We start from the raw sequence: 13,533 nt of genomic DNA on the forward strand, positions 1-13,533 counted from the left end.
CCACTGTTTAATGGAGAAGTGATATCTTGTCTCTCAGAATCAAACAATACGTTTTTTTTTCTTTTCAAAGAGAGAAATTGAGCAATTTGATGCGGGTTGTAATGACATCGATAAAAATAAGGTAATTGTTTGTCATGAAATTGTTTAAATAAATCTTTATTAACAGATGAGGAATGCTGCTCAGACACACAAAATAATGAGCACGGTACATAAATTAATTAAAATAGTTTTATTTAAAAAGTGCTTTTTTTACACGCTTTCATTGAACTCACTCTGTTGTTGTCGTTGTATCCTCAAATCTTGTAACTAAATTTTAACCCACTTTCCGATGTGGTATCGACTGCAAACTTGGTATACTTATGTCATACTGATCACAATACTATATTCTATCATAAAAAATATATATTTTTAAACATTCTTTTCTATATGTTATGTTTCGGCTTGGGTCTAATTTTCCACGGTCAACTAACGTTGGCTGTAATTAGCCACGGTCCCTTACGTTATGGCAAGCTTCGGGGCCACATCCCGGAGTCGTGGAGGTCTTTCATTACTAGTACATTTCATAAAAGCGTGTTTAAAAAAAAGTTTTTTTAAATACTACTTATTGACTGGTTACATAAAAATTATTACCTCTAAAACGTCATTTAGGTGTACACCACATTATTTCTAGAAACATTTTAAAACGTAGCATGCTGTTCAATGCAGTAATTAAGCTAGACTGTTGTTCTTTTTCAAGATTATTTATTTTACATTACATTTTTTTATTCTAAGAGGGCAATTAAAATTAAGAATACTACTGAAGTCACGTGGTGTATATCTTGTGTGCAAGCTTGGAGGCGCGTTCCGGTGCTTTTGCACCACCAGCACCCACGGTACCTGGGCTACAGCATGCTGGGATTTAGGCCCAAACTAAGCTTGGATTTTTCCTGGCATCAACCACCTGCCTTGGCAAACGAAGTGATGAATGCGCAATCCATCGTTGATTCTTGGGTCAGATCGTCGTGCGAGTAAAATGCCAATGTGAAATGTAGGCTCGCCTCTACCCGCCAAATAAAGCGGTCACGTGAACAAACGGGCCACATTTTATTGCTCGAGCACTGCGGTATGTTGGTGAGCAAACAACCTTCAACAATTTGTATTACACCTCAACATACCTGTGAGCTGAAGTATTAAATAACGGTGTGTTTGTTCACTTGACAATTGTATTTACTTGGTTGTCGGGTGGAGGAGGGTGCACAACACACATTAGAAATGGACTCATGCGATCCAACCCCCCAAAAAAATTCTGAATCATAACATTGGTCATGGAGCGTACGAGTTAAACGCACAGCAACTTCACCGAGCGATGTGCATTTCATTAGCTATTCGAAAAATGCATGCTGCTGGGTGGCAAAGAATGTTTAACATGCCTGCTTAATTATTACACTTTAAATCCCATGATATATTATTACTCACCATAAGCCACAGGCAAGTTCATTACAAAAGCACTCATTTCATATTTGCTGGACCTGAGCCACAAACCTCAATGCCGTGCTTAAGCCGCGACCTAAACCTCGGCTCCCTGTTGCTAAGTAAAGTCACAATTGCAGGGTTTTTTTTCTCTGTGGCCATCATGAAATCGACACGTGTAGCTTTCAGGAATCTCCACGCTTCAGGAAGAAACTCTCATTCTTCTTCCACAGCGCCGTGTCCCAGGGGTCATAGTACTCCCCCCGCCCCCCGGCGGTGGCCTTGTTTCGGTGGAGGAGGCCGGGCCGAGTCATGGCTTCCACCCTGGATGGGTCCATCAACTGCTCCACACTGTCAGCGCCACCATCGCCACTCAGGATCTCATCCAGGAAGTCCCTCCGCTTTGCACGCATCTTCACTACTGGGCCCGGCTCCAGTGCAGCTGTGGATGCCCGCTTCCCCTCACCCCCGCCGGGCCGCCCTCTGCTTCTCCCACAACCCCCACCTCTGCCGTCCCCCTTGCCTCGCCTGTGCCCGAAAAAATCAGCCAGGATTGACGTGTCCCCGAGCAATTCGGAGAGGTCGTTCGTGGAACTTCTGGCTGCTGCTGCTCCTGGCTCAACAGTAGCGTCACTCGCTAACGAAGTCAAACCTTGCCTGCCGCTGCTGCAGAAAACATGGCTGTTGCGAAGCTGTTGTTTTGACCCGGTCAGGTCAGCTGATGAGCAAATCAGACCTCGTTCCTGCTCAGGGGCCTCCTTTGTTGTCACAGAACTCGGAACAAATTCGGGCTTGTTATCACCAAGAACACATGTGTACGCTTTTCGGGTTGCTTGGACCTCGTCCTTAAAACCCCGGGCAACTGCCACCCTGTGACGAGTTCGGCAACTTGTTTCTTGCGCATCGTCCGAGCCCGAGCTGCTGTTGTAGGTCAGCGGAGCGCCGTGCCTTGGTTTGCGTGCTCGAGGGGGTTTGCCTCTCGGAGGCTTCTCGTCACGAGGATCCACGCCTGTGGCGTACAGCTCGGTGAGGACGTCGCACAGCTCGGGGTGGCGAGAGGTGTAGAAGTCCTGCATGATTTTCACACGTCCCTCCCTGTCGCTGTGCAGAATCAGCGTGGCCAGATCCTGCACGGAACCCAGGCCACGGTGTCTGGCCATTGCCTCGAAATGCTCCCTGCAACAAGGAAAATCAATAAAGCACAGCAAGCCTCTTACATCCATCCATAACTATGCTGAAATGGACAAGTTTGCATAGTGGAATTCTTTGTCATAATGTATTGTGAATGTAGCTGGAGTCTCACCTCCGCATGGTGTCTGGCGTTCGTCCGATCGTCACAGGAACGCCCTTCCATTTGAGGGTTCTTGACTCAGAGTCCAGAATGGGGGCTCCCCCTGCGGCAGCCACCGCCTCCTGCTGTGGCCGGCGGTCGCTGTGCGGAAGTAGGGGCTCAGTGCGTTGCCGCACGTCGTCCGGGGTGGCGTCTGTGCCGAGTGGGTTGTCACTTCGGACATCCGCCCTAACCCCAGTGGTGACGCCACCTTCATCAGATGACAAACTGAAGGCTTTGATCTCCGGGGTTTCCCCTTCAAACACGATCCTCTTTGCTTGTCTGGGTGCAACCCATGCCCCAGCTTGAACGGAAACTCCTCCCGTCCTCCTCACAGCTGCCGGCATAACAAGCTCGTCTGACGAGGAGATGCCGATGTCGTCCGACTCATCGCTGACCTCCCCAGCCACAGAGCTCCTCTGCCTGTGCCTAGCGATCTTCAGTTTGGATGAACTTCCTTCTGAAGTTTTGCGTTGACATCTTGGTCTGTCGATACTCTGTTCTAGCGCTGCGGCATTGTGCGCAGGGCTACGTTGAAATGCGCAACTTTCCTTTGCCGGTGACGCACGCTCCCTCTCACTGTTACTGGATGTATCGCCCGTGTCTGGTACAGCAGAAATAATGTCCCTCTCTTTGCTCTGCTGTTCTAAACTGCTGCTGCCACCTTCATGGCTGCTTTCCGTTTGAGCGACACATGAAACCGGACTCTCTGGGACTAGATTCTCTGTGAGCTCCGAGGTGGAAGTAACGCAGATTCCGTCAACACGCCGGCTCAAACGTTGCGGCCAACCAACTCCACGTGGCTCGTCCGGGTCACCCTGGCGGGCACCCGTTTCCTTTTCGGAATCGCTACACGAATTATCGGTGGATGCACTTTCCGCTATTTCGCCACTCATTTCGAAAAATTCGGCAAACTCTTCAAGGAAGGATGTGAATCGGCCTGAGCCCGGCAGGCTGGGCTGCTGCAGTCGATCTGAGGGATGAACCTGCGCGGTTACGATTGAGTGGGTGACCCCTTTGTCACTGCTGGTGCTGTCACAGCAAGGGTCTGCCACTGCCGCGAGCGCCGTTACCACCGGCGCCCGTCGCGCCCACTGTTCCCCGCTGATAGCCCTGCCGCACGCCACCGTCTCCCCAGCGTCCCCAGCTCGTGCGTCGTCCTGTTCGGCAGAATAAAACACGAGCAATTGTGGCCATGAGTAAGGCTGTTGCCCGAGGAAACAATGCAACCACATGCTTTACATTTTACAATGGAAACTAAAAAATGAGCAGATGTAAATTGGGGCACGCACGTGGGTTAGAATTAGACCACACCTGGCGCAGGGCCAATGCTGCACCCTGAAAGCTGTAATGTGAACTTTACAAACCGGGAAAATTGGCACCTGTTGTGTGCGTGTAAAAAATAGGTTTCGGCCAAATAAAAATACCGTAACGATACGGCTTGCACAAGCAGCCATGCCTTTCACATTCTTTTATTGCGTGCACAAATTTGAGAAATTCTGGTTCCCTCCGGGAAAGAATGCCAAACAGGACCCTCCTGAAAATGTGTCTTGAGACTCGGTAAAGTTTTTTCTGGCCAGAGCACACTGATATAAATATAATTGAACCGTACAGCCGAGTCGAGTGAGCGGTGGACTTAAGTTCATAAAATGAGTACCACATTGTGGGAAGCGACACTGGTCACTGCCATGAGAACATGACGTTTTCAACACTGGCTCAGGGTCTTTGCTCTTGTGAGCTCTTGTGAGCAAAGACCCTTAGAAATACTGGCCACTGCTACATCAAAGAAAAACATTTCAAAACTGGCTCAGGGCTGCCAGTGCTGCCCCTTTACTTGTTTGAGCAGGAAGACACGTTGACTTTTGATTCCTGTTATAGAGTCAATGCTCCACTGCTGGGCGCGACCACCCTGGGGGACCGCAATGTCCTTTTAACAACAGCGCAACTCCCCAGGGCACGTTGAGCGGTCACACGGAGCGTGACCGCCACGCGCGCTTGTCCAGGACGTCATCGTGGGCAGAAAAAAAAAATCTCAGTGAATCCGACTGCCCTTTACTAGGAGCAACGTTGGATTAAATGACAGCAGTGAGTGATGGGGGGGAAAGAGAGAAAACCAAACCTTTCATCACAAAGTGAAGTCGCTCCGAGCCAGGACAACAAAAGGAAATGCTGTTAAAGTGAAGAGAGAGGAAAAAAAAGAAAAATATGCTCGTTGAAAAGTATGAGTCTGACATTTCATTGTTGTGTTTTCTAATTAATGGCGCAGGCAGCCTTTGCTCGACTGTGATTAAAAGCACTTGTGGGAGAAGGGGAGAAATAAACGGAGTCCAGCATGGATCCCCAGCCTCGGCACAGCGGGCGTTTAATCACACAGCCCGCGCCGCTCCTCAGCTCGCCCATCCCCAGTCGCCCTCCACGCGCCACCTGGGCCCGACGACGTGGGTCTGTGCCCGGCATCTTCTTCCCATCTCCCAACCGTTTGCCCCACCAGATGCCCCACCTTTTGCCCCACCATGGCTCCCGGCTGTCCCACCGGCTGCTGGATTTATTAGCTCAGGAAGTGCACTTGGTAAACCTGGCTCTGAGCTGGTGGGGGATGTGGTGGGTGGGGGAGGGTGGGAGGGAGTCGGTGGAGAGTGTGGGGGCAGGCTGGGTGGCTCGGCAGCGGGAGAGTGCCTGGGTGGTCTCCTTTCTTCCCAACACAACACACGCGCGCACACACACGTGCACACGCACAGCCACCACCGCCTGTGCCCACTACACGTGCATGTGCAAGCGAGCTGGGAGAGACTGCCCCAGTGCGTGCGGGGCCGCACTGTGTTTATGTTACCGTCCTTGTTTATGGTGTGAGCGTCGCAAACTCTCCCGTTCGCCGCCGCTCTTTTGGGCCACGGCGCTTTTTGTGCACCTAAATGCGACGAGCAGCCAAAACAAACTTCTCGTTGTTAAAGCCCTCGCTGATTAAAACAAGCAATTCAAGTTGTTTTTGTGGAAGGGTAAATTTGCTGGCTTCTCCTACACATCGTGTGGCCCATTTACCCCCCAAGTGGAGAAGAATCCACGGTTAACTGCACTCGGAAATGACCGCTCTGTATTAATCACCGAGAACCACGCCGATTTAAATTCGTGTGCGAGAGCGCCGCGAGCGAGATGCCTTTGTGCTGCCGCCACTCATGGCTGACACTGGTAGCGGGGGAAGGGAATCCCACTACTCGGAGCGGACAGGAGATGCACCGGAATTAGCGAGACAGAAACACGCGCCGGGAAACACTGCCTCTGCTAGCTGGCCTGGAGGGCGCAGACTTCAGCAAGAACCTGGCCTCGTAGCTTGAGACTCGTCTGCTCACCTACTCGGAAGAACTACTCTTGCGTGGCAGTCAGTTTTCTGTTCTCACTCGATGGATATCGAGTTTGATGCATCTTACATTAGATTCGTTGACGCAATTTGTTTTTCTTTCAACTGTGCCACATGACTCTGGAGCCGTGTTCCCAGCCTTGGAGGCTGTGCCTGTGATTGACCGCACCCCAGACTACGTGCGTAGCACAAACCATCACTTACGAAGCCAGAGTTTGTGAGCAAAGAGGATGGCAGGTGTAGGTTGCCCGTGAAACGCGTGGGAATCGGGTCACCTGGCTGCTGTGGTGCCGCGTGGCGGTGGTGGCTTCGGCGGAAGTCCACCAGCGGCGGCAGTAGGGGAGGAGGAGGTGTGGGAACAGACGGCGAGCAAGAGCCCGCGTGGCCACTTGGGCACGGCGTCGCTCGCGCCCGGTGGCCGAATGCCGGCGTGCCGTCTCGATGGGCGACGCGAACTCCTCGCGGAACTCTCCAATGCTGCCCAGGCTACCGGGCACCGCCCTGAAAGGCAACGCCAACCGCTACAGCTGCGCCAACGCCACGCTAAACGAATAAATATCACCGTTGTAATTGCTGCTTTGCCGGTGGCCTCTCCAGACCACGTCTTAAAGGATTTAGGAACAAAGGAATCCACTTAAAATTTTCCAACGTTATCAATCCAGGTGTGGTTAATACAGATTATGTGAATCGCACTGGTTTATTGTCACATTTTTCCCTTTAACTTTATTAGCCACACCTGGCCCGAAGGCTTTGAAAAAAGCCGAGATGGATTCCTTTCACATGCTCTGCTGGGAAGACGGTCGCCTCGCAACGATAAGTGCCACCACCAGCGATCAACACTTTGTGCGGGCAGCCACGTGCCACCCAGGCCATTACCAGTCCACGATGCTCCACAGATCCACTAGACTGCTCCTCAGGGCGGTGGCCGCTAGTCCGATGCGGACGGGGCACCGTATAGCACGCAGCGTGCGCCAGTCCCGTATCCAGGGGTTGTGGAAGTTGGAGGTGGTGACGCTGGCACCGACGGGGCACGGGGGGACGGCGTGATGCTCCGACTGCGCTGGCCAGGGGCCCTCATGTGGGGCAAGGGGCCCTGAGTCGCAGTGCTGCCCCTGTCCCTTTGGGGGCCAAGGCTCGGCTTCCCCATCCTGGTCCCCCGGCCGCTGAGGTTCCTCCACAATCACCATCGACCACTGCACGCTGCACGAGCACCACCAGCCGTTACCGAGCGCCTACTAAGGCTGGGGCAGCACACGTGGGCCTTGCAATGTTCTTCATTGTTCTTCATTGCAAGGCCTGCGGGCCACGGGCAGCCTCTGGTGGCCATTAGTGCGAACCCTGACGTGCGGCCTCCGACAATACGCAAATGTAAAAACACTCCATGGTGCTGTCAAACCCAATGGTTTGAAATGTGTGGCTAACCTCACACTGGTGTTATCTTATCGGCGAAAGTGGCCCCGCTCTGAAAATTAGTGAAGAACACTGCAAAAGGGGGGATAACTGTGAACCGCAACTCCGGCGAGTCGATGAGTTGTCACGAATTCAGGAGCACAATTCAATTCAAGAAATTTGTGTCTTTTGAATATTATCATTAATTTAGTGACCTTTTGCAGCTGCAGGGGCCATGAGAGCGCATCACATACAAATGGAAAAACAATGATTCTTAAATATGCGATTCAATGCTCGTATCGTTTGGCTTCCGAATTGATATTAACCAACGACACAATACAATTGTATACCCCTAGCTGCAAGCACCAAGCAGAGCTACCTTGATATACATTGGTACTGATAATGACAAATTATTCCAGACTTTCCTTTTATGCTCAGCTGACTTAGAGGAGACCGAGACCAAATCCAGAAATAATTTGCCACTAGTATTGATGTATATTGCAACGGGAATCAAACCCAGGAAACCATAATTGTTGTGCAATATGTGAACCACTACAACCACTCTCTACTTCCAATAGAAACAAACAAAAGACAAAGATTCCCCATATACCCAAATACATTGATGACAAAAGACCTATTTGGGTTGGAAAGGTGTACAATTGGGTAACTTGGCTAATGCCACACCTGACTGCCTTTGTCTCCTCAGTGCTGATATTTACACACTGCACCAGGTGCAGTGCTCATTTCATGCTTAGTCAACCTAGGGTAATCCCAGGGGCTGGTCCAAAAATCCCTTGCCGTTGATGTTAGCCGAAGCTGGGACTGCCGGGTTTATAGAGCAGTGCGATAACCACTGCACCACCACTCACCCCACAGCATACACACACACACACATGGTATATAAACACACAACCACACGCACACAGTCTCTCACGCATAGCCTAACATATGGCAAATGACAAGCGGACGGATGAAAATGACTGGCACAATTAAACAAAAATAAAACGAATCCAAAAGGGAACACGCTAAAACTATAAACACAAACTGCCGTTTGCAAAAAAATGTAAGCACGCACAAAAAAAAGAGGTTGTTTTTGCTTCTCTCAGAATTGATGGGCGAGGGGCAGCCGAGGCTTTGTTGGTTAAGCTGTACATGAAGAACAAGGAGCACGGTCAACCCACCCTTGAGCTGAGAGATACGTGTGGTATCATCCAAAGAGCACCGCTCCCGCCGCCTCTCAAGCCTCCCGATAATGTCTGTCCCTTTTAGCCCAGGGGTGGGCAACCTACAGCCCGCGGCTTCACTTGGCGTGGCGCGTAGCGACACGTGGTCCACCGCTTTGAAATGGCGTGCAAAACGATATTCGCGCGTCACTGCAAGCAATCAGCTTTCACGAATCGGGTACGAAGAGGGGAAATATTTTCCACCTGGCGACAATATGTTTCTAAATATAGCGCGATAATTGAAGTGAGCCCTCGTTATTTTTCACGTTATTATTGGACTAGCCTTTTGCCCGTCCAAGGACGGGTGTATTGCAGTAAATCTGAAACTTGCAAGGGAAAAGCAGACCGCAACGTGATATTCATTGCAATAATGCGTGTGCAATTTGTAAGGGCGCGGTGACGCAGACCTATTTCATTTAAAGGTTATAATCCCTTGTTCATCATGACGTCCTTTTTACTTTGATGTCTCAACAGCGTTACGGAGATCGCGTGACGTGAGGGTTCTGCCTTTGTAGTGAGGGTTGTAAGTTGACACCGAGGAGGGGGGAGGAGGCGCCTCATCCCCCCATGTGGAGTGACGTCAGCCGCTAATTATTATGAATGGGGGGAGTGTCCATTTGGAGGACGTCACCTGCTCATGATTATTAATGAGGGGGGCTGTTCGATGTGGAGTGACGTCACTTGCGCATGATTATTAGTGAGGGGGAGGGGAGTACTCCATATTGAGTGACGTCACCCGCTCATGATTATTAATGAGGGGTGGGGGGGGTCCCTTTGGAGGACGTCACCTGCTCATGAATATTAATGAAGGTGACTGGTCGATGTGGAGTGACGTCACGAGCGTTAAGGACAGACATTCCTGGGTGATTACAGTAGGTACAACACGAGAGTGTGCGCAGTTGAAAGTCCTGTTCAGCCCTCAATAAGGAAGAGGTTTCCTAGCCATGTTTTAGTTTGCCATCTGATGCACTTGGAACCGCTACAGAAGTGTCTCAGCTGCTGAATCAACACTCAGCTTAAAAAGCGTAAAGTGGGGAGGCTTTCAGCCAGCACTCGTTTGACAACGTACCGTAAATGATATTAACGATAATAACTGTCGTTACATTTTTCCTACAATCAAGCACGTTATTATTGCACATTACTAGAACACGCTTTGGCGGGCGTGCATTACCGTAATTGTAAAGTATTTTTTTCTTATTGATGAAGTGTCAAACTTGGGTCACGCGGCCCAGGATATAGAACACAGGTGTCTATCCCATCTACGAGACTGTGTGTGTTTTCGGGCTTCAACTTCCTTCTGCAAGAAAACCCTTGCAGACGTTTCTACGTCGGCACCACCGAGTGGAGTGAAACCGACAGTGGCATCGGCAATGCGAATCAAGCGCTAAGGCGCCACCGGCCAGGGGACTTCGAAGCAGCACGCTGGCTGTAGCCGAGGCCACGGTTCTTGTCGTGGCTTTCTGGCACACATGTGCGCCGCGTGTAAACGCAGCCTCCACGGTCTGTGCAGATGCGTAAAAGAGTGGTGAATGCACCCATTGTAAAATATATATATGCACACACACACGTGCGGTTCGTGTACTGTGCATGTGTGTGTGTATATGTATAGATATACATAAATATATATATAAAAATTCCTAGCTCAAACAGAAAGCCAAACAGCTTTGCACACACCTGGCAAAACATTTACGGCTTTGCCGAACAGTCATGCAACACTGGCAGGCAGAGAGAGAGAGAGCCCTTTCTGTCTCCCTTCACTCTTTAATGACAATTGGAGCAATGAGGCACAAAGCCCTGACTATTTCAAAATGTGGCCTGCTATTCTTGGCCATCGGTTTAAGTCTCCCATTAGGGTCCGAGAAGCCACTGACCCCCCTTTTTATTGCCGAATTTCCTCCCCAGCGCAGTAAGAGTTCAAATCGAGGCTCCCGAGTCTATTACGTTGATACATAGGGGTCTGTGCTTGCACAGGCCCATGCACAGAAATGGAAAAAAAAAAAATGATCGGGCCCAGGCTTAAGTCCTATTCACCAATTAAAAAGCACACGTCCTCGTATTTTCACGTTCACCAATTTTGAAGGCACGTAACAAACGAATAGAGGACACGTATAGTATGAGGCAGAGATTATTGGAGAGTGAATGCCTGCACCTGGTACCACCTGCGCCTGGTACCACCTTGCACCTGGTGGCACACGCCCCCGAGCCCCAACGCACGCAGCACCTGTTCATCTCATGCAGGTGAAGTCGTGCCGTCGCGTACGTAGCAACGGCGACCTCGTGGTGGCGGCCGCCGTGAAGCAGTCCGGCCAGGGCCCCAGCGCTCTCGGCACCGTCCACGACCACCGCCCGGCAGCCCGCGCCGCGCCTCTCCAGCGCTTCGGCCCAGGCGAGAAGCCGCGGCGGGGAGCAGAGCACCAGCGCCGGCTGCAAGCGACGGACGGCAATAGGGCGGCGAGAGTTAGAGAGCAGCGGGCGTGCGCAGGGGGTGGCGAGAGTGTCTGGGTTGCGGGAGACGAGTGCCGTGGAAATGCGGGCGTTAATGAGTGCGCGTTAAAGAGGTTCGTTTTATTTTGTTCTGTTATGGAGTTTTACGTTGACCGAACGGGAGGACATATGAAAGTCTTGTCATAAAGATGGATGAGAATTCTCGATCTGTGTTTAGAACTGCGCGGGGAGTTTAGCGGGAACGAAGGCCCCGCTTGCACATTCAGCCCCGCCACGCGCGTACCGGCCTTGGAAAAGAATGTCTTGTATATTTTTGAATGTGACCCACGCAGCGCAGGAGAGTTCGTGCGATCGGCCTTAAACAAAGCATCACTTCACGTGATGTTTACCCTGTCTCTCAGACATTTACAGTTTCCATTGCTTCATACCTCAGCCTGCACCAGACTGTTTAGGCTACATGTGCCGAAAAACAGACCTCCAGGGGACAACGTCTGGCACAAAGATGTGAAATCGAACAAACACCAGTAGCCCGTCCTTAACCAGCCCCCCCACAAAGCACACGCCGGCTCTGTCACAAAATGCCGCGTGCCTGGAATAGCTGTTTGCGGAATTTCAGTAAGCTGCACGGGAACCATCCAGCACGGCCAACAGCGACACCTCGGACCTGCTCGGAAGGGCGCCAGCGTGCGCACGCTGGCGCCGTCGGGCCGCACTGGCAAGTCTACATTTGGGTAATACGATCCTCGCCGGGCCGCTGAGTGCGAGGTCAGTACCAGACTACGTGGCCGCGGGTGCACGAGATGACCCCCCGCTTCTTCCTCGCTGGCTCCCGTGACGATTTATCGCGCCACGCGACGAGATCGCCCCCGGTAACTGTAACCTCTTGTAAGCCACACACGTCGCTACAAGCGGACTCGACTTGGGGAGTCACCAAAGTGGTTGCTTGTGATCTGTAGTGGACGTACGAGTCATTGAAGGTGTAATTTAAACAAATCATCACTTCAAGTGAGAAAGATTATGAAAGAAGTCGAGTCAAAATGTGTTTCCTCGACGCCATTTAAATGAGATTTATTACAAACAAGCTGCACTTAAGAGAATCACACCTCAAATTGTCGAGGTTCAATGGAACCTTTAAGGAAAAGGTGCTCATTAGGTGTATTTTGTGTGTTTTTTTCTTCTCTAAATAATATTCTAATTGTCCTATTTGTGTCAGACACAAGATATTTCCATTTGGAACTCTCATTTGGCCCAAGAAGATAACATCATCTACTTCTTAAGTCCCTTGAAAAAGGCCTCTCACACACAACCAGTTGCCACGTTTTCAATGCAACACATACGGCATTCATCGCATGGGCATCAAACAGATATATTCAGTTTTCATAGCTGGAATATGGAAAACTAAATTAAAAACCACATTTAATGATCGTATTTTTGCTGTGCAGTCATTGGTGACCGAGCTGAGACCATCAACTTGGAAACCCGGTTTAATCACGGGTGGATGAAACCCGGAATTGAACCCAGGCTCTCCGGCGGTGTCGGCTCAGTGCTCCCACACGGTATTATCCCCCCCGAGCTACCCAGCCACCTCCAAAGCGATAGGCTGCGTTTTAGCGAATTGCCAAAAGCGGGTCGGCAGAGAAAATAAAACCCCTCTAGCCGGGCGCATTCCAGCATTTTTCCACTCGTGGCTCTGAGGGCTGCACGTATAATTAAGAGCTAACCATGCATTTAGTCCGCGTGCATAAATCAGCTGATTGTTGTCATATGTGCGTTGGTCGAGAACAGCTCGCACTGAAGTTGCTACTCTTGAGGAGGTTACAGCCTCTCGCGGTAGTCTGAAACCAATTAAAAGTATACTTCCTAAATCTACTTCATCGCTGGGATTACACTCCGTAAGGTTTCCCCCGCTGCAAATTCCCAATTAGCAATAAAACGAAACTACAGCTTTACGATGCAAATATTCTTCTGGCTTACGCACAAGTAAGCAGCGATGCACCACTGGTACCAGCAAGACAGAGACCATGGGCAGGTGGATAGCCACATCTGTGCCAAATTCTGCATGGGTTAAGGTTGTAAATTTGGATTGAAAGATAAATAGCAAATACAGCAAGTTCGCTAAATAATGTCATATATATCAGAAGAACACTACTAGAAAAGACAGCAGAATGTGTACTTTAGTTGTTAAAATTCCTAAAAAAGAGGAAAACTTCTGTATCCTTAGATCAAGTTTCTCCCAGCCCAAACAAGTGTTGGGGCAGTGTTCATCTCCATCGGTGGCTCTAAGTCAGCATTGGAAATTCCACATTTTCACGCAAATGCCCTGTCTCTCCATCGGATGATGA

The 13,533-nt window shown here is 50.4% G+C and overlaps 2 protein-coding genes across 2 annotated transcripts in view; one reads left to right on the forward strand and one right to left on the reverse strand.

Moving 5' to 3' along the window:
• LOC144941053 (uncharacterized) overlaps positions 1-11,926 on the forward strand; it is a 34,222-nt gene extending 22,296 nt beyond the window's left edge. Inside the window, exons 17-18 of the mRNA XM_078867478.1 lie at positions 10,985-11,186; positions 11,808-11,926. Of these exons, the coding sequence (XP_078723604.1) occupies positions 10,985-11,186; positions 11,808-11,926 (321 nt within the window). The remainder of the gene's footprint in view (positions 1-10,984; positions 11,187-11,807) is intronic.
• LOC144941142 (uncharacterized) lies at positions 109-7,590 on the reverse strand. The gene is made up of 4 exons (XM_078867674.1): positions 7,011-7,590; positions 6,410-6,635; positions 2,753-3,939; positions 109-2,625 (listed from the first exon to the last, which is right to left on the reverse strand). Exons 1-4 carry the CDS (start codon positions 7,319-7,321, stop codon positions 1,635-1,637), a joined length of 2,715 nt encoding a protein of 904 aa, XP_078723800.1. The 5' UTR covers positions 7,322-7,590; the 3' UTR covers positions 109-1,634.
• Positions 11,927-13,533: the final 1,607 nt, after the last annotated feature.

The sequence above is a fragment of the Lampetra fluviatilis genome, chromosome 24 (genome assembly GCF_964198595.1).
Source record: "Lampetra fluviatilis chromosome 24, kcLamFluv1.1, whole genome shotgun sequence".
Taxonomy (NCBI): domain Eukaryota; kingdom Metazoa; phylum Chordata; class Hyperoartia; order Petromyzontiformes; family Petromyzontidae; genus Lampetra; species Lampetra fluviatilis.